The 21,178-nt window shown below is 49.6% G+C and overlaps 2 protein-coding genes across 3 annotated transcripts; one reads left to right on the forward strand and one right to left on the reverse strand.

Moving 5' to 3' along the window:
• The first annotated feature begins 436 nt into the window (after positions 1-436).
• On the forward strand, positions 437-7,253 carry LOC112885059 (condensin-2 complex subunit H2). 2 transcript variants are annotated; one of them, XM_025950736.1, is made up of 12 exons: positions 437-1,215; positions 1,591-1,690; positions 2,363-2,434; positions 3,038-3,141; positions 3,228-3,364; positions 3,456-3,924; positions 4,035-4,210; positions 4,303-4,473; positions 4,563-4,652; positions 6,216-6,317; positions 6,403-6,561; positions 6,637-7,253. In XM_025950736.1, exons 1-12 carry the CDS (start codon positions 1,029-1,031, stop codon positions 6,970-6,972), a joined length of 2,103 nt encoding a protein of 700 aa, XP_025806521.1. In that variant the 5' UTR covers positions 437-1,028; the 3' UTR covers positions 6,973-7,253. The 2 variants fall into 2 exon arrangements, with proteins under 2 accessions (XP_025806521.1, XP_025806522.1); XM_025950737.1 differs by lacking the exon at positions 2,363-2,434 and having other exon boundaries at positions 1,007-1,215.
• A 297-nt stretch (positions 7,254-7,550) lies between these two features.
• LOC112885376 lies at positions 7,551-20,962 on the reverse strand. Its single transcript, XM_025951009.1, is given in 13 exon segments — positions 7,551-7,821; positions 7,905-8,060; positions 8,355-8,580; positions 8,760-8,949; positions 9,400-9,554; positions 9,984-10,877; positions 10,958-10,993; positions 10,996-11,133; positions 11,319-11,466; positions 11,560-11,667; positions 11,737-11,853; positions 11,943-12,053; positions 20,789-20,962. Coding segments are annotated over 13 exon segments (2,562 nt in total). The 3' UTR covers positions 7,551-7,712.
• Between the last annotated feature and the right edge of the window lie 216 nt (positions 20,963-21,178).

Raw genomic sequence — 21,178 nt, forward strand, 5'->3', positions numbered from 1 at the left:
TCCGTATTAGACTGAGCGTAGGAAATATCTCACACCATAATATCTCAATCTGTGTAAAACAAGTGAAACTGAAAAAACGGAATATGTCTTCCAAACAAGCTCCAAATGGATTGTTGGCTTTAGTATTACTGGTAAATATTATCAATGCTGTTAATTTTTTCAACATTGAAGATTGTTAGGATTTACCTTGTGGAGTGGAGCTGCTAATCCTTACAAAGTAGATTGCACGTGCGACGCACACTTATTCTTAATAACAGTAGTAAACAAGAATTTATACTGATAAAAGTTTAGTGAATAAAAATTATATATCTATAGCAAACATGCATATAGGGCAAGGATATCTCTACAACTGAAAAGAAAAGTTTGGAAAAAAATCTCTCCGTAAGTCTGCATGCTAATCGTTTCCCCGATACATCAGAAAACCGCGAGTCTTCCCACCTCTTCCCCGCGTCTGCCCACCTCATCCCCCGTTCGGAAGCAGTTCCAGCTCGCGCTCGTCGCCGCCGCCGCCCTCCCCAACGCTCCCCCGGGCAGTTCCAGCTCACGCCTCGCCGCCGTCCACGCGCTCGCCGCCGGCATCGCCCTCTCCCCCACGCCCCCCCTCCCCCGCCCCCCGCGCGCGCTCGGGCTGTCGTCGCCCTCCCCCGCCTCGACGACGACGCTCTCGCCTCCCCCTCAGGCCGTTTCCTCCCCACCCACCAAACCATGCTCTCCGCCCATGACTCCTCGACAGCATCGCGGCCGCGGAGGACGTCGCCGGCGCCGGCCCCTCGCTCCACATCCGCATGAGGTCGCTGGCCTGCCTCCGCGCTCGACGAGTACCTGCCAACCCTAGGCCCTAGGCCCTAACGCCCTCCCAACCCCAGGCCCCTTCTTCCCTTCCTCCTTCCCCTTCACACCTCCGATTTCGCGCGCCCTCGTCCCACGCCCAACCTTCCGGAAGCTTCTGGAACCTAGGGTTTCGAGCCCCAATCCCGCGAAAGATGCTATCTTGCGCCTAGTAGCCTCGCGTGCTCGGGGGCGGAGGCATGGACGGCGGCGGCGGCGGGGATGGTGGCTCGAGCGGCGGGAGGTTCCCCATTCTGCAGGCGAACCGGGACCCCGAATCGAACTGGGAGGTGGATGTCGCTAAGAGACTCGAGGAGTACCTGTTCAAGATCTGCTCCGGCGAGGTCACGGGCGAGGACGGGGCCCACTCTGTCAACTTCGCCGAAGGTACGGTGATGCCGAGGACCGGGGTTTCTTGCGGATTGTTGTTTGGGGTGTTCATTTTCAGGGGTTGCGCTATCTGTTGGGGTTGGGAGAGCTGGGAATTGGGACGGTAGAAATTTTGACACTTTTGGTTGAATTGGTTGTGTATGGAGGACCCGCATAGTTGGGACATGTGGAATTGTTTGATTTGTGTGTTTTACTTTCTTTCGGTTAAAATTTCAGGGAAAAGCAGCTTCCTTTAGTTGAATCCAGTTGTTTTTCTCACCCAAGGGTTCTTCTTACAAATGGCAATCAAATAAGGGTTTAGTATTAGAAGAAAGTTCATTTCTTTTGCAAGTCCAAAAGCTGCCCTCTTAATTTGTGTTTTCTTATCTTCAGCGGCGCTGTTACTCCAGGGATCAATTCAAGTGTACAGTAGGAAGGTGGAGTACCTGTACTCATTGGTGCTTCATGCGTTGGAATTCCTCTCACAAAAGAAGTAAGGAAAGATTGGTGCTGTCTTCAAATTTATTTGTTATGTGCTAGATTGCTTCCATGGACCGTGGACACTATATGTAATATTACTCCTCGCATGTTGGCCTGAAACTGACAGTGATAAATGCATGCCACATCTAAGTGTAGGCTTTCAAAATGTCACATGGCAGATACACATTCCACTGCTTGTTTCGGACCATTAAAGTCCGAATCGAAATAAGGCATTTTTAACTGTATGTTAAAAGTGTTTAAAATATGATCAGTTTCCCCTTTATAGGAACTCGGTGAGGTTTGCTTGTTTTGGATGATGCCCTGCTTTCATTCTTCATGCAACACCTGGGATTTGCTCGACCATGCAGGGTGTTTTGTTTTTGTTACGAACTTTCTGTGTGGCTCCTGAACTGGACTCAAGATGGATAATGCCCAACACATTGCTAAGTGAATACCTTTCTGTACTTTTGGAAGATAGTAATCTAATCATTGTTATTAAGGCACCACTTAGGTGTTGCTTTGGCATTGTGGTGGTTCGCTGTTAGGTAGATGCCTCGCCTAATGGTTACATGGAGAGAAAGGGATGAGAGGATCACATGTGTGTTGCTGTAATTGGGTCCCTCCTTGCAAAAGAGTTCATTACCATCCTCTGGAGTTGAAAATAATACAGTAGCTGCTGCTGCAGCTGCTGCAATTCATGGGGAAGAAAGGACCGAAGAGATGAGAAGGTAAAAAGCGAAGATGCAATGGCAGATGGGTGAGTCCAATGGCTCGTTTCTTAGTTCACGAACAGCCAAATGGACCGTATCGGTTTATGTGGGCCTCGTAAATCCTCTCATTTCATCTACCCTTTTCTTTTTCTTCTGTTTTTCACTGCAGCCATCCTTGTCCCTTCCCACATCAGCACAGGCATCGTCACATCCTTTGCTTTAACGCTGCTACTACTACTCTTCATCTCACCACCAGTTCATCCTCTTTTGCTGCCTCTCAAGTCCTGTCCGTCCCCCTCCTAGAAAGGATGTAATAACTCATTGCCTAATGTATGCCACAGACACCTAAGAGTCAATGCAGTGGATAGGCACCTCATCTTGCCTTACCAGCTTCACAGCCTTCAATTGAGTACATATTTGGAACACTTGTGGAAAAAATACTGCATGCTCTGATAAAAATCTTGATGATTCTCAGCATGTAGAACTGCTAGGAGAAAATACTTCTGATTCATCAAGTTGTCATGGTATGTAGAGGGGTTGTTCCTATGGCTGCCTAGATCAATGTCATGCCTTGGGAATTTCTCCAACACATCATATACTAATCTTTTCTTGTGAGCTACAAATAGTCTAAAGCATTTTAACTATACCAGGCAGGATCAGCATGAAAATGGCTCAGCCCATGGTAACGAAAATGACGCCAGCACGATATCCAATGAAGAAGATGATGTATTTATGGGGTTAGATGATGTCCCAGGTCAGTGGACCCTTCACAGAATCAGCTGCTTACTTTGAAATGACGTGGAGCTAAGAACCTTGTTTTTTCTGGTTAAAATTTATCAGTGGAAGCAAGGATCTCTCTGGATAACAATGTCGATCGAGATGATTTACAAAGAAAAAATGTGAGGCCACCAGCAAATCTGCTGGTGTTCGAAGGAGATTGTTTGGATAGCGAAGCGAGTGAGCTAGACTCGTATTTGGTAAACTTTATTTATATCCCCTTTATTGCAACTGCAAAACTGGCCATTATTTACTTCATACTGAAATAGCGTAGTTATTTGTGCATTACAGTTGGCAACATGTGATTTTTACGGAGATTTCCTTCTGCTGGATCCATGTGATGCGCCAGCTGTTTTTGAATTTCTGCAAGGAAAATGTTCTGGTAAAGAAAATAATTTGGCTCATCAAGGCAGCTCAGTGCCTTCTAAAAACCGACCCAGTGTGTTCACTTCCCCAAATGGAAGATCAGGGGGCACAGGTCGTAAATCGGCCCCTGGAAAAGTCCAAGAAGATCTAGATCCAACTCAGGAGAATCCTGGCCAATCAAATGCAAATAAAACTGAAGATAATACCAATGCATGTGGCAACGGATGGTCTGATCCTGTTGACCATGACTTTCCAGGTGATTACATACCACCTGACCCAGATGATTTAGACGATCCTGGTGATCCTGTTGGGGAGGATTCTGATGATGAGGATCCATGGAAGCCTTTGAATCCCTATGAACCTGGCAACCTGAAGATTAAACCTTACAGGAGAGGTACTGGAAGCTGTTGTGGACATATCGACATATCTATTCGATTAGTGCCTTATAAAACTATTTTGATGACTTTTGTATTGAACTATTTTTCCTGATTTGTTTTGGAACAGTTAAAGGTTCTGCACGGCAGGTTATCGGCACTGCAAAAAGGAAAACTCTGACATCTTTATTTCCTATGGCAAAGATGGATGGTGTCATTGTACCTGAACATGCAATGTCTTTTGAAGCACAACAATCTCAGCAGGAGGAAATTCATGCTTCCCAATCACCCCCTCCATATGAAATGGTACTCAGCATCGTTTCTCATGTGTACAAATCAGTCACGCATGTCCGATCATTGTGACTTATTTATCTTTTTGTTAACTATCCAACGTGCAGCTTATGAGGTCATTTGAATATGGAGAGCAAGGAAATCCCGATGTGTTTGGAGATTCAAACTATGACATTGGACCCGATATTGGTGTTGGTTTTGATGATCCTGATGATTCAGATAGTCCAATATGCGGCGACATTGGTGTTGCTATTGAGAGTCCAACATGTCCTTCTGAGGTTTATTTATTTTTATACTTTAGTTTGCTGGTTGCTTTGGTCAGTTCAGCATTTTGGTAATGTTACATGTTTATTTTACATCTGTTCAGAGAAAGGAAGAACCTCCTAACGGGACTCAAGTTTCACAGGAGAATATGGATACACATGAAAGCCTAGACGATTTGTGTCGGTCTCATCTGGTAAGTCTTGATAGTACTGCTAATGGTTCTGTGTTCCACACATCTATGCCTCTCGATCTCTTTCAAATTCTTTTGGACATATATTTGCGCATCTTGGTGCCATTCAAGTCAATATTTCAGGAGTCCAAATGCACTAGGGTAAAGCTTGTTCCTGTATTGGATAACAGTTCTTTATATGGTTATCCTCTCAGCCATCGTTGTATTACATAATTTTGGACTTTACAACCAAGTTTCTGTAACAAAGCATCTGAAAGAATTGGTTATGATTAGTAAATTCCCATGCACAAATATGTTGCTATATTGGTGCTAACTGTGTTCAACAAAATATTATATTGCCGGTATATTTAGGGCAGCCGTAGCATGGAAAAACACCGGTCTTAAGCACAATGTGGCTTACTTGAGGTCGACCTAAAACGTTACAGGGTCGATCTTTAGCCAAAAAACTTGTGGATGGATAACAAGCTTGAGGTCCAAACTTATGGAATAAACAACGAGCAAAGTACAGAGATCTCTTGTTTTGCTGCGAGTCGGAACAGATAGCTTGAGGCTTGTTGAGTCCGAGGAAGATGCATCACATCATAAGGACCGGTCGCTGGAGGATCATCGAGTCCGGGCTCAGGTAAGAAGCGTCGCCTCACCTGTGCTGGCAATGGCGGCATGGCATGGTGTGGTCATCCTATGTACCTCCTCGCAGCCAGATGTGGAGGTGAAGAAGACATGATTCACCATGGGTCCCTTGTTTTTGACTTAGCCGCAGAATCTGGCTGGACTGAGCTGCATCTGCCAAGAGAAAAAAATTATCGATTTGATAAGATTTTGAGGGCTGTGGGGATAATTTGAGGCTGTAGGAGGGAGTTCAGGTGAATGTGAGCTTGATTGATATGGCATGGCCAGCATTGTCCGTGAGAAAAAAAGGGGGAGGGGGGGGGGGAAAGAGCACCGTGGTTGGAGGAGCGGAGAAGAAGATGGAAGGGTCGTTGGGGATTTTCTGATTCTTTATTTATAAGTAGGCCCCATGCTTTTAAGCCCACCTCACACTTATACAAAACCAACCAGGCCTTTGTCACATCACCACATGTTTCCCTTTAGTGTGTTCTCACCTTTCATGCATGCACTGGTTAATGTAGATGACCAATATGTCATCTTGGCCATATGTTACTGTGCCTCCCATATAGATGATCCTTGTAACATTGCTGCCCAGTCTATTATACAGCTGAACCAGAAGTACAATGAAAGATCAGAGCAAATCCCTACCAACTGAGCTATATTGTACAGTCCAACCCCACCCACCCAGCCTCCGGCATGCGCAAAAGCACATGTGGAGGTGATGCTTCATGGCTTATATGGTTAGAAAGTTCACTTTCACTGCTTATTTCGAAAAACCAAATTTCGATTGAGAGCACATGTGGAGGTGATGCTTCATGGCTTTTGTGGTTAGAAAGTTCACTTTCACTGCTGATTTCCAAAAACCAAATTACAATTGAGAACTTTCTAATTGTGAGCTGTGTCCTGAATTTATCTTTGCTCCTCGTTTTGAAAACTGACAGATAACTCTTTATACAGAATGCTCTCCTTGCCAGCATAGCTGAGATTGAACAGCAGAGTGAGATGGATGCTCGAGTTTCGACGTGGAAAGAAAGAATTGAGCATGCTTTGGAAGAGCAGGTTTGTTCCTGGCTTGAACTGCCTACCATTCCCCATATACAAATTTGTTTAGCACTTACTCCTCATGCATCCTATGTCTTCTCAGGATAAAAATCCACCTTTTGATATTGGTTCATATGGAGAGCAAATCCTTGACACGCTTTCATCAAGTACAGACAATATGGGGATTGCATCTTTTAGTGAGATTGTTAGTGGCAGACCAAAGTATGAGGTTGCACGAACATTCTCTGCCCTGCTCCAGCTGGTAACCCCCTTACCCCTTCCAGTATCATTTAATCTGGCGAATCCTGAGCATTTCTAAGCCACATTATTGTTCCAGGTGAACGGCAGAAGTGTTGATCTGGACAAAGGACAAGCCACGAATGAGCTGGTGTGTCACACAGCTGAGAATCCATTCCATGTAAAGCTCATCGGTCCCAACCGGAGGCCAGAAATGGAAGCACGCTTTGCACGGAAGAGAGGGAAGTCCCCACTGCAAAATCCTGGCCAAGGTGGTGAGTCCTCCCTGGCGCAACGGGAGCCCCCGAAGAAACCAGCGCATAAAAATGGCAAGATTCCAGTCAAGACAGCTATCAGGCTGACCCCTGATGGCAAGCGAAGGCGAAGGTCAGCTGCTCACCTAATGCAGCCGATCAATCTGGAATCCAGCGGATGAACGGATTGATTTGTGGGCATCCAGAGTGTGATTCTTCTAATTGTTGTAACCTCAGTGGCAGCTTCATTAGCAGGGTTGGCTGTAAACCTGTAAGTTATGACTTAGGCCTAGCTAGCGGGTGTACATGTACAATAGTTCGTTGTGCTGTTATGTAGGTATGGTATCAGCCCCAAGTGTAATGTTAACAGGGCAAGATTTGTTGACGGACTTGCCCTTTTATATGTACCGGGACGACATTGTCAAGTGATTCATTCTGATTCAATAAACTAGCATTTTGTCGAGTCTGCTGGGTAAGTTGCTGGCGTGGTCTACTGTCTTGAAACTGCATGCCTCAAAACTCAGTATTGGTCCTTCATTCCATGCGCTCTGACAAATTTCGGATTTTATAGTGTTGAGGTCGTATTTAAATTTGATAACGATATTTTTATTTTGAAAATGGCAACTTGAAAGGGAGCGCAGCACATGAATAAGCTGATGATTCTCCTACCTGCTACACAGAACATAAGGCAGTTAACCCAATACATCAAGCCGATGCTTCTCACACTTGCCAACAAAACAATCACAGTATCACACAACAAAGCCTGCAATAGAATTTGCACCATAGCCCAAACTACAAGCTCCGGGCTACCCACAAGATTTTTGACACTTACACCATCGCCAACTTCCAATTACTGAATAACAGGAAAACCTTGTAGGACCAAATGGCCGTACAGCTAGCTATATCACCGACGCGTTAAACATCACAAGTGAGGAGATGATGGAGCGTGGCAGCCTCCCGAAGCCGCCGTAGATTGTTCTCCTTCACAGCTCCAGTGCGGCCATTCCTTGCAGAAACAATAAGCCCGTTCACTGGATCAAAGCATCAGCAGTCTGGGGCAATCAAAACTAGCACAAATGGAAATCGAATGTTTCAAAGGGTTTGTTGCATTCACCTCTTGTCGAGTTCCACCTTCTTTTCCAGGTCTTGCACCAGAACTCGCAGCATTTTGATGTGGTGATGCAGCGCCCGGGCGGTTTCATGGCCTTCCTTGGATTCACATAACTTCTTCAGAATATCAGACGCGATGAAGAACGCAGCTGCTTTGTTCCTGGGCACATCATCCCAGGATAAGAATGCATGCCCGATTACACAGCTAAAGGTATATATATAAGCATATAATGCTCACAAACAACCAAATTCAAAGCCATCTCCATTCACAATCTAGTATGTTCAAAATCAATGATTGGGATATGCAGCCATGAAACAAGAAAGACTGACTTTTATAGAACAGACCACCCATAAAAGAGTAAGGTTGACAGGGAGACGCTGTCTTCAGCTAAGTCTCTGTTTGGAGAACATATAATACAATATGTGAAGAAGAATGGATAGTACATATAGATACCTTAGTAATTCCTGGAAGATGTTTTCAGCAGATTCTGGAGTGTTGACAAACACCTGTCTAAGATCTGGATAGCGTGCAATGTTCCTGAGAGTAAGGAACACTTGCTTCAAGATTTCCTGGTCAGGAATCACACGGTTCAGCGAGTGGATTTTGTTCAGCAATATATCTACGGCTCCAGCAGTGACTAGTGTCTCGCAGCATTTCTTTGAATATTCTGTAGCCGTACCTGTAGGAGAAACAGAACATATAAGTATGTATCATCTTAGCTCTTAAACAAAAGTGCTTAGACTGACAAAGTAATAGCTCAACTGAGACAGAACTGGGATTATGATATCACAATCTAATGTCCTATGATGAATCTAGATTGGAGAAAAGTTTGAAACGGGAGCATAAGGTTGCATTTACTCAATGTAGTGCAACTTTGTATAATTCTGTGTTTGCTCCTAGACTGACGGAGCTGCGACAGTGCAGCCGCCAGTCTGTTGATCAGGCGCATACTATCATCAACTTTTGCAGAAGACTTCTACAGTCTTGATCTTATATGAGCAACTTCTTGCTTTGAAGATTTCGACACAAGGTAGGCTTTGACAAATGACTGCAACAATCAGTTATATTGGATGTCAATGAAAATAATGCACCATCCTAGGTACGATTGTTTATGCTATGAAAGGATCTTTTGCTTAATGAAATCATGTTTGACACATTCAGAATCTGAATAGATGCATGAAATGAATCGAAATGTTGATTTTCATAATTCCAACTAACAAAAAGAAGCATAGAGAAATCAGACATCATCTGCCTCCCTATTGTGCCTGTATTGCAGTAATGCTTTTTCTAGTTCTAAAAGCACCTTGTCATGCTACCCAACTACGGAAATGAGCCTGGATAACAATCACAGCTCGCCTCCTCAATTTAAGGAACAAAACCTTTCTCCACCATCTCTACAAAAAAAATATATCAAGTATGAAATCAAGTTTGATTTGCGTATATCCAATTAACAACTAGAACTGTACAAAACCAGACATCATCTGAATTTTTATAGGACCTGTATTGTAGTAATACAGTTCCTAGTTTTAATAGCATCTTGTCGTGCGACCCAACAGCGGAAATGAGTCTGGATAATAGTCACAGCTTGCGTCCTTGATTCAAGGAACAAAACCTTTCGCCACCATCTCTGCAAATGGATTTATCAGGTTAACTCTTTTCACACTTATGATACTACCCAATGTAGAAGCAACTAACAAAATAGCACACATACTCGATTTAGTTTTTTCCGAGCCAACCAGCCACGGACAAAAGACTGAATTGAGATCACAGATGTTCGGACAGACCGATGAAACAGGAACTTCCTCCACCATCTTTGTAGCCTTATGACTGAATGCAGCACAATCTTCAACTCAAGGCTTTGATGACAATTTATCTGTTGACTTTGGTCAAGTACACAAAATCTTGTGTAGGTTAGCAGCAAAGAAGAACCTGTATAAGTAATAATAGTCAATAATATTTAGAAATGCAATAAGAAACATATCCCGGCGTGGCCTCTACATCCATAGTTCTATAGGCGCACCCAGCCATAACACCCGTCAATATGTAATAAAAATATATGTTAGATGTAAGATGTATACTAACCTAAGAGTCTCTTTCTAGCTAACCATCCTCTGACAACTTGCTGAATCCGTACTGCAGAGAGTTGGTTGCGCTGACAAGCCTGACGGTACAAGGACAATCTTATTGAGGTCTGGATTCCTACAATAGCCTGAACTTGCTTTGTGAAGCACTTGCGTACTGAATAGCACCGCCAATGGCTCTGGATTTTAATTGCAGCAGTTATCCTTAAGTTTCTATTCAAGAATCTTCTATATGCAGATTGTATCCTCTGAGCAGCCACTGATTCCTTGCAAATAGGTAAATCAATCCAGGTAGATACAAGCTGTTGGTGCTCTAAGAATACTTGAGAAGAAATATTAGTGCCATTGTCCATATTATCCTCACTCATAAGCTTACATACGGAAATTACGTTGGACGTCTCAACTTCACACAACTGAGATCTAGCTGTACTTCTACAGCTACTCTCAAACATACCCAATGGAGAACTGGGATGAAGTATAGATTCATGCTCACTTTTGCATGGTTGAGTGGCAGAAGTTATAGAGTTGCTCTGTTTGTTGCTAAGCTGCTGTGGAGCAGTTGAACATAGACTGTCCATGCCATCAAAACTAAGAATATGAGCAGCAACAGAAGCTTTCAATGTATCCACATGGTCGCAGTGCTGCCATGGAGTGGCTGAAGCTATGGTTTTATCGTCACCAGTGCAATGCTCCTGAGGGGAAGGAGCAATGCTACTAGTATTGGATGGAGTTTTACCTTCTGGGAACTCATATCTTTCAATGGGCTCATTGTTCTCGAGCCTTTTTCTTCCTCTAATCCAAACCCTTACGACCTGCTGAATTATAATAGCAGATTTTCTCATCTGCACAAATCTATTCCTCTCAATTATGCAAATGAAATATCTGTTGTAGTTTTCTGAAAAGAAATGTATGCCAATAATGTCACAGGGGAGAAATTAAAGCATAAATCATGAAGAATTAATAGGGAGGAAGTACCATGTGCTTGCCAAGGGGTAGTGGCAGCGATAGTGGACAACAGTTCCTTTTCAAGGTAGTGGCTGACCATGCCTTCATAGCACCTTGCAGGATAAATATTGCCTCCTTACGCTTGCAATATTTATTCTTTGCAATAAGACTTCTCGCCTGAGTCTGAATAATAGTTGCAGCCCACTCTAGGAAAAAAATAAGATGAATTTCACCGGATTGAAGAAAATAGTGTTACCAGCATAGCTAATATGGTTGAACCATGGGAATTCATAGAAAAACAGTATTGTGTACAGCTACGCAGTATAATATTTTAATATTATTTCATTCAGCAGCAGAAATTTGCAAAGTGAAGAATTGATAAAGAAAAAACCATGGTTGGTACATGAGCCATCTTTGTTATCTTCCTGAGGGGGTTGGTACTTCACATCATTCTTTCCTCCAGATCTATATCTTGCTGAAATCTTAGTCTCCAGGCTCTCGTAGTCCAACCTCCTATTGATCAAATTCTTTAGGCGATCCTATATAAACCAAAGAAAATGCTTTACACATGCTGACCAGGACTTTAACACAAGGAAGGATAAGAAATTTGAGATTGACAAAAAAAATATTACCAATCTTTTGTCAATAGTCAGATGTGAAGATAGGAAAGCTAGAAAAAGAACGGCGCTCTTCTCATCAATTAATACACCATCAGCTAGGATATTACTACCTGGAATGTCCTGCAATATTGCACATAAATGTTTGAGAAAGAAACTACAACTTGTGCATACAAACAAATAAACCACTACCTGAAGTACATCTACAAGTACTTTTCCCATCTTGCTGGATGGACAGCTGGTGATATCAGTTAAAGTATCAAGTTCATGGCAGGTGAACAATTCCTTTCGGCAACCAGTTTGTGTTTCCTAACAACAATAATCAACAGGTACGGTCAGCACATAGGAAGCAAAGTTGCACCTGAAGGTTTAATTCCAGTGCAAATAAAAAATAGAACCTTGTTAGGGAAAACATCAATGTTCAAATAATAGTTGACGAAACAGTTCAGTGCTCTCCTGTCAAACTGAGATGAACTTTCAACTATTATGCCATATTTTGAGCATATCACCTGTAAATGTGCGCAGGAAAAACATACACAGAAATTAGACAAACAAAGGCAGGGCTGGAAAGTTTGCACCACACAAGTTGAAAAATAGTAAGCTTAAAAGAATCCCAACTCAAGTAATGATTAAAGCATTTAAGATTAACAATGAATCAATGATGTAACTGTGTTACCTTTGAGCTTACAACATACTGAGGTATTGAATCATGTAAGAAAATAACTTAAAGTATAAAATGAGGAACATGGAAACTCGAACACGGAAAGGAAGCAGCAAGGCCAACCAGTCATTTTACAAACAAAAGAACACTTAGAAATATGCATTTTTGAACAGTACTGAGACTTGGCTCATGAATAGAGTGTCGTTCATTCACTCATTTTACAGGCACCAGGAGTAGGAAAGCTATTTTTACAACTTTCCCACTTAGTGTTTTTGGTTTCCTAACATCAGACAGTGACAACAAAGTTAATTTGTGTTTTCTTATGTGTTTTCTTATCTCCAGCGGCGCTGTTACTCCAGGATCAGTTCAGGTGCACAACAGGAAGGTGGAGTACCTGTACTCATTGGTGCTTCATGCGTTGGAATTCCTCTCACAAAAGAAATAAGGAAAGATTGATGCTATCTTCAAATTTATCCGTTAGGTGCTAGATTGCTTCCATGGACCGTGGACGCTATATGTAATATTACTCCTCGCATGTTGGTCTGAAACTAATAGTGATAAATGCATGCTACATTTTTGCACATCCTATGAGAGTAGGCTTTCAAAATATCACATGGCAGATCCACGTTCCACTGCTTATTTCGGACCATTAAAGTTCGAATCAAAATAAGGTATTTTTTAACTGTAAGTTAGAGTGTAGTATAAGTTAACAACTGTTTTTAAAATTTATTCAAATGGAAACTTATTAAATACGAATACGAAATATAGTCAAAAAGTATATAGCCATGCATGTAGCAAGCTAAGGAGCCGCAAATTAATTTGGAGACGATATTGACATCTTACCAGCTTGCGGATCACATGTTCATTGAATCTATGCAAGTTGCTCTTATGCCGATCTATTCGTCTATTATGCACGTGCTGCGGGGTGCATCCTTACTTTAAAATAACTCCTATAGTGTGACAGTTCATGTACCTGTAATGCTAGATATATATTTTGTTAGTGTGAAATATGTGTTTGTTAGTATAAAGCTCATGTGTGTTTGTGTGAAGCTTTTGAAAATTTAAAGTGCAAGTAAAAAGGGTATTTTTGTAATTACAGAAAAACCTAGGGTTGTTTTTGCAAAATGTAGATGGATAGGAGTTAACTTCAAAATAAGTGAAGGGTGGTTTTACAAACATGTTTTTATTACTTTATCCCCTGTAAAAATTATGCATTTGTCCGAAAGTTGCATTTGAAATGTACGTGTTGAATTGTGTAAAAGTTTGGGTAAAATGGTAAAAAAATAAGGATGTTTATGTAATTTTATAAAAGTACAAGTCCTTTTATGCAAGTATTTGAATTACAAAAGTAATTTTTAAAGTTACTCAGTACTAAAGTGTAAAAGGTGCAAGTCATCATGACATGTCTATCCAACCATTATGACGAGTCTATCCCGTCATCATGACGTGTCATAAATGCTTGCATTTAGGTCCTGAATTTTATAAAATTCCACTCTTTAGGACAAAAGTAATTCAAATCCAACTTTTGTTCAAAAATTCACGTGTAAAGCTATAAGTTTTGAGTTTTTGAACTTGAGCCTAAAGCAATGTTGTAGAGTTTGAAAAACTCTCCAACTTTCGTTTTGGGCATTTCTTCATTCGGGTTTTGGATTGATGGGAAATTTTGCTTTACAGAAAGGTCCCTGCAATTTTCTGAAATTGCGCATAAGTCCTTGGGGAAATCTATTCATCCTTCTCCTCTGTTTCTTTTCTCCCAGGCGTCTCTATCCTTTTTCTATCCCCACTGGCGGCAGCTCAATCCAACTCCTTCTTTTCCTTCCTCTCTCCCTGTTTCCTTTCCTCAGCAGGTAGCACTCAGGCAGCAGCTGGGCGCTCCATCCCCGGGCGAGCAGAGCGGCTCGGGTGCGTGGGAGCGCGCTGGCGCGGGCGCTGCGTGGCACGAGCAGGCGAGCAGCGCGAGCGCGGCGGCAGCCCGGCTCGGCGCGCAGGCAGAGCGACGGCTGGGTGGCGCAAGTGCTGCGCGGAAGCGAGCCGGCGGCTCGGCACGCAGGTGGGCGGAGCGCGCGCGGAGGGCGCTGGAGGCGCGGTTGACGGCGCGCGCGCGAGTGGCTCGGCCGGGGCAGGAGCAGGCCCAGGTGGCGCGAGCAAGCGTGGAGGCGCGCGGGATGAGCCAGGCGGGGGAAACCGGCAATGCAGGGCGGCTCGGTTGGAGCACGGATACAGGGAGCCGGCGAGGGTGCGGCAGATGCGGGCGCAGGCGACAGCGCAAACGTGCGAGCCCAAGAGTGGAGTGCAGGCACCCGGCGGCGGCGCGGTGATTGGCAGGCACGGCTAGTGGCGGCCCGAACGAGCGGCAGGAATGGAGGCTGGTGATGCGGGCGCACGGGTAGAGCAACACGTGCGCGGCGGAGCAGAGTGGGCGCTGGAGCATGGATGCGTGGGAATGACACGGCAAGGCTGGAGCAAGCACGGCGCAGATGCAGGCGACGTAGGCGTGTGAGCGCAGGAGCAGGACCCGAGCGGAGGCGAACGGCCCGGAGCGAGCAGTGGCGCGCAGGGCGGATTCAGACGCGTGAGCAGCAGCGCGATGCGGGCCAAGGACGCGCGCGGTTCGGGCGTGCGCAGATGGAGGTGAGGCGTAGCGGCTCAGGACAGACCCGCACGGAGGGCAACGAGGCCGCGCACGGCAGTAACTGGGCAAGGACGGCCGCGGAGGGACCTGCGACGCGGCAAGGCCGAGGCGAGCGCGAGTCCGGCAGTAGGAAGGGCTGTGCAGGGCGACAACATGCAGGGAACGGCATGCAGCGCATGGCGGTGTCTCCGCTGGGCGAGCTCAGGCCGCGACCGAGTCGGTATGCGGGGAAGTCACGCGCGGTGCGGGAGGAGCTGCAGTGCGGCGGCTGCGAACGGATTCGCACGGGAGCAGCGGAGCCGCGCGTGGAAGACGTCGGAGGCCATTGAGGAGAAAGCAGCGGATGAGGTCAGGCGGCACTATGAGCTGCTTGTGGAGGACATGTGGCCTGACGCAGAAAGATCACGGCTCTCACAGAGGCGGAGGAGCGGTTATGGCACGGCAAGTCGGAAGGAGAAGTTGCGGAGCGAAGGCGACGGCTGGGCGTAACGAGCTCGGAGGAGCCACGGAGTAGCCAGACCCGACGAGCTCCCTCCACCCATGCAGAGGTCGAAACGGGAGCAGCACACAGGAGATGCGACCAGGCACGGCGATCTTGCAGGAGGCTACGCGAGTGTGCCGACCGTGTTTCTGCAGCACACGCGCGTGAACAGTGGAGGCTTAGCCATGAGCAAGGAAACCCTGAGGTTCGCGGAGAAGTCGGTATAGCGAACCCATTCGGCTCCATCGTCTCGTCCCATGATCCACGACATCCAACAGTTCCTACCCTCGTTGATCGCTCAACCAACCGCCATCACCACAAATCACCGCGGGGATTACCTCTTCGGCCATTCTCTACCCACTACAATCCCCGGCAAGCTTCTTCGTCACCCACGGAATCTCGTCATCGTCAAGCTCATCTTATCGCCGATTCTGTTCATTGCGGGAATTCACTTTCCGCCCATTCTCTTCTCCACAACCAAAGTTACCCCAAGGTTTGCCCTGATTCACTGCATCTTCTTAGTGCCGACGACTCCGTTGGCCGGAATATTGTCGTTATCTTTCCGTTCTTTGTTTTTCCCGACCAGGGACTTAATTGCTTCATTTTAGAAAATTCTAGGGTGTCCTTTGTAAAATTTCCAAAGCTTTCTTTATTTCAAATCAGTGAACATCTACAAGTTTTATGTTGTGCTCTTGAATTGAAAGTCTTGATTCGTGATCTAGGTTAAATATTAGGGAATGAGTGCTTTATTGAACCTTATATTGTATGCATGTGATATAGCTAAAAAGTAATCATAGGATGTATGTTTTAAATAGAGATGTGTGACAATTAGTTAATCCTATCACCCGAGTGCTCATATCCCTGCCCTCAAGACATTGTCCTTGTCTTGATTGTCGTTCCCTTAAGGTCCTTTTCGTATAAGGATCCTTGTTAGTTCATGTGTATCTGCTGCTTAGCTAATACATCTCTGCAGCTATGACTCAGCGTCGGCTATCAACTCAGCCTCTAAGCATCCGTTTTTTTGAGTCTATGATGTTTCTGCGTAACAGCTGTCAGCCGATACATTTTGTCGGAGGAATTCTCCAGCCGGGTGGCGGAAAGCACCCGCCTAATCCTAGTTAAGGATGGGTTTGGAGGGGATTAAGGAACGCTCGATCGGTATGCGGATGAACACAGGAAAGACGCAAAGGTTTTAGAGTGGTTCGGGCCGCCGGAGCATAATACCCTACGTCCACTTTGGTGTTGTATTGGCCGCGTGAGCCTGAATGGAAAGCAGCACAAGCTTGTGTGTTTCTGATTGCTGAGCCTTGTCTTCTAACGAGTGCACTCTCCCTTTTATAGTTCAAGGGGAGTGCTTACACTGTGCGGGACCCCGACAGGTGGGCCCGGCCAACAGGGGCCGTTCTACGAGAGATAAGGAGGTCTTCTCCTCGAGCTCCTCTCCGTAGTCCTCTCGATCGAGAAGTTGATGTGCGTATCCACAGCCAGGATATGGCCGTGTACAGCCTTGTCTTGCACAGTGTCCGGTGTCAGCGCCGCACAATAGTGTAGCCGTGCTGTCACTGTTGAGATGGAACCTCCCGTCAGGCGGTGAAGCAGCGCTGACCCGTCGCGCATGCACTGTTACAGCGCACGCCGTGGCTCGCCTATTACAGGCCATCATCACCCGTGCAGCGCCGTGACGGGACTGTACACAGTCCGTGCACTGTGCACGGTGATGTGATGCGCCGCCTTCAGAACAGGCGGGCTTACCGTGGTGTCAGCCTACCTGCCCCGTGTGTCAGTGGCAGGCCGCACCTTTTGACTTTGGCGCGCCCGACTCAGCTACCGCATTAAATCCTGGTAGGTGGGGAGGCGACCCGCAAGGGGCCTCTGGCCGCAGGCACGCGGCGGGGCCAGCCCCGCTCCTCCCGCTGGGCAACACATGGCGGCACCGGACCCCTTCCCGGGGAAGGGGGGCCCGGGGCCCCCGAGGCCGGTCGGAGTGGGCTGGCCTGTGATGGTCCGGTCATCACACGTGGCGCCCCCGGACCTCCCAGGGGAGGCCGGGTCCGCAGGGGCTACCCGAGAGCTCTCCCGCCCACCTGGGTGTGCAGAGACCCCGGGCCTCATGGAGCTCGGGGGAGGGTCCGGAGACCGCGGTCCCAGCTGTCAGGCCCGGAGGCCGTATGCCACGTGGCCTAGAGGCGAGGGGGAGTATGGATTATGGGAAGCTGAAGGCCTGGACACCCTAGCGGGGGGTACCCCTATCTGTATGTACCGACAGTGGCCCCCGGGCCCACCTTGGGAGAGGGATGAACCCGCAGGTGGGGCCAAATCCCAGCACCGCGCCGGGTGGACAGCTCGTTCCCGCCGGGCAAGGGCATGGATGTCCTTTCGCCCGTAGCGGGATCCCCGAGGGGCCCGTCCTCCGCGCGCACTGTGCGCGTCAGACGGTTCAGATTCTTGTCTTATTCGAGCCCGTCGCGCGGCTCGGGCGGTTCGGATTCTGCCCTTCCCACGACCCTCCAACACCCACGCCAATGACTGGTGGGCCCGAGCCCACTGGTCATAGAGTGTGAGGGAAGGGGAAGGCGGCGCTGGCGACCGCTCGACTTCTCCTCGGTCGCCGCAGGACGCTAAGGTGGGAGCAGCCTTTTGCATAAAAGGTATGCGCCGAAGGGAACGGCTACCTTTTCGCTCTTGCCAACAACGGACGCCGTAGCGCCCCTTCGTCTCCGCATCCCTTCTCGCTATTGGCTTCCTTGCGCCCGGCTCTTCTCTCTTCCTTGCTCCTCCGCAATCCACTCCAAAAATCATCATGGCCTCGCTTCCTTTCCCGCGCTGCTTCCAGAGCCAGGAACAGTTGGACGCGGTGCGGCGCCTTCTGGGGTGGACCGCGCCGGCGAACGCCGGGAAGGTCAGGGCCGGCGAGATTCCCCTCCGCGACCTTGCCGCGGGGGAGTTCATCCTCTTCAATTCGTACATTATGTGCGGGTTGGTTCCTCCGATCTCCTCCTTCTTCCTCCTGCTCCTGGAGGAGTTTGGCCTCCAACTTCACCATCTCAGCCCCCACTCCGTTCTCCTCGCGGCGGTCTTCGCCCACTTCATGGAGATGTTCGTGGGGGTGCGCCCCTGCACCACCATCTTCAAACACTTCTACTCCCTGGTTGGGACCGGGAAGAAGCGCGGCGAGATTGGCGCGTATTACTTCCAGCTCCGGCACGGGATGGCGGGCGCCTACATCGCCGCCTTCCCCAGCTCCAAGTGGGAGGACTGGCGTGAAGGCTGGGTCATCGCGGTAACCGACCGCCATGACCGCCTGGAACTGCCGGCAGAGGGTCCCCAGAGCGATCGGGGGACGTGGAAGGCCAGGCCAACGATACCGGTGGAGCTCGACCCGGTACTGAGCCAGATCAAGAAGCTGGCTAGGAGCGGCCTGACTTCCATGATGGTGCTGGGCGACTTCCTGAAGCGGCGAATCGCCCCCTTGCAGCAGCGGTCCCGGATGGCCTACGTGTACACGGGGCTAAACGACTGCTGTAGGATCGCGCGCGGGCCCGGCGGCGACTTCACCAGGGTGGAGCTGGAGGCGGCGATCCGGGCGGAGTGAAGGCCCTGTGCGAGGACCAGGCACTGCGGTCATCGGTCCTGGCATCGATGCCGACCCTGGACGAGGGCGGCCTGGCGGTCCGGCAACTGGGGGGCGATCCCAACCGCGGGCTTCAGATCTCTAGCACCACGCCGGACCGCCAGCAACGTTCCAGCGGCAGTCCCGGGGGGCCGGGACCCAGAGGTCCAGCCCCCAGCGGGAAAGGGAAAGAGAAGGCGCCGGTGCCAGAGCACCGGCAGAAGGGCCACGCCGGGGCTGCCCCGGCAGAAGGACGCGGTGAGGCCCAGGAGCCAGCACCGGCCCGGAGCTGCCAACCCGAAGGGAGCAAATCCCGGAGGCTCCAGCGAGGCGATGGCTCCTTGGTCGGGGAGCCGGCGCCCAAGCGCCAGAAGACCGCGGGAGCGGAGGAGCAGAGCAGGGCTGCACCTCCTCCACCGCAACACCGGCCTGCCCCGAGACAACAGACTCCTCCGCCTCCACCGCCAGAACGGCGGGAAGAGACAACACCACCACCGTCCGAGATCAGGCCACAGTCCCCGTCGCCGCCGCCCGAAGCTTCGAAGGGCGGGGACCCCCACCAAGGGTCCGGGGGGTCCTCGACAGGGAGGAAACTCCCCCGAGCGGCACGGTGCAGGTGGGAGTGGTACGACTACGCCTTCACTATCCCTCTTGGATTCTGGTCCTTAACTATACCGGTGATTCGGCAGGCCGCAATCCCCAGACGTACCAACTGGGGGAGCCGGCCCCCAGCTAGCGCCGGGAGGCCCGACGCCGACCCCAGCAGGGCCCCCGCCTGAGACAGCTCCAGAAACCTCCGGACCCGTGGGCCCGGAGCCAGAGGCCGCCTCACCGCCACAACCCGAAGCCGCCCCCCAGGAGGAGGACACCAGGTCCGCTGCAACGACCGAGGCGCCGGCGATAGCGCCGGGAGTCGAGGTCGGGCCCTCTCCTGCTGAGCTAGCAGCAGAGGGGGCCGCTGCCACGGTGGAGGCTGCAGCGCCAGAGGCAGCGGAGGCGGTGGAGGTCGCCGCTCCGGAGGTGGCTGTACCGGAGGCGACAGAGGCGGCGGCACCGGGGCCAGTAGAGAGAGCGGCACCGGAAGTCGCCGAAGTTGCCAGCAGCGCCGCCCCTCCAGCAGAGGAGGAGGAACCGGTGGTGGTGCTGGGAAGGCGCCTCCTCCCGAGCACAGCGGAGGTCCCTCTCCCCCGGCTCATAGCCAAATGCCAGCAAGCTCAACAGGAGCTAGAGGCTGGCATGCGCCGGGAGTGGGGGAAGCTGGAGGCGGAGCGCCAGCGGCTCATCGACTGGGAGGTCCGCCTGGGGGGCCGCATCAACTCTGTCTCCGCCCGCTACGCCGAGGAGCGCGCCGAACTCGTGGCGGGGCGCGAGCTCCTGCGGGAGGAGCTAGAGCAGGCGCGCGACCGAGAGGCAGCAGCGCACCAGCGGGAGATGGCGGCCACACGGCGGGAAGCGGAGGCTCTCCAGGGGCTGATCGCCGTGGAGAGGCTGAAGGAGGCGGCGGCGAACAGGGAGCGGGCCGCCCGGGAGCTGGCAGACGCGGTGAGGGAGGCGTTTGCCACGGCCGAGGCGCAACAGGCCGCCCTCGCGGATCAGGCGGCGGCGGCAGCAAAGAAAGAAGAAGAGCTGGCCGCCCGAGAAGCAGAGGAGGTGGCCCGGCTGCAGGAGCTCCAGAAGCGGGAAGAGGCCGTGGAGGAGGAGCTGGCAGCCGGGAACCGGAGGCTCCAGGAACGCGAGGCAGCGCTCCAGGAGAGGAAGGCCAAGGTGGAGGGACTCTTGGTAGAGTAGCGAGCCGGCACCGGCCGGTTAACGAGATGGGTCAGCGCGGTGAACCCTCTACTAGAGGAGCTCGGAGCCAACCCCATTCGAGTGCCGGAGGCCCCTTCTCCGTTTGGTGCCGCACTCCAACTGCTGGACACCACTGCCAGGCGGCTTCAGGACGCGGAGGCCGAGATGCAGGACCTCCTGGAGATGGAGGGGCGAATAGTTGCTCGGGAAGTGGCTGAATACATCCTCACCAGCTTCCGGAGCCATGACCCCTCCATCCAGCTGACTCCAGTTTTGGTCGGACCCATCCGGGCAACGGCGGCCGCCGCGCGGGAAGGAGTCCTGGAGGCAGCGGGAATGGTTGCATCACGCCTCCGGCGCCGTCCTGAACCTGCAGAAGGTGGGAGCGCCTCCGGACCGCCAGGGCAGTAGTGCCAGTATCTTTTTAGTTATCTCTTTTGTAATACAACTTCTGTTATTATA

Source organism: Panicum hallii, chromosome 3 (assembly GCF_002211085.1).
Source record: "Panicum hallii strain FIL2 chromosome 3, PHallii_v3.1, whole genome shotgun sequence".
Lineage (NCBI taxonomy): Eukaryota > Viridiplantae > Streptophyta > Magnoliopsida > Poales > Poaceae > Panicum > Panicum hallii.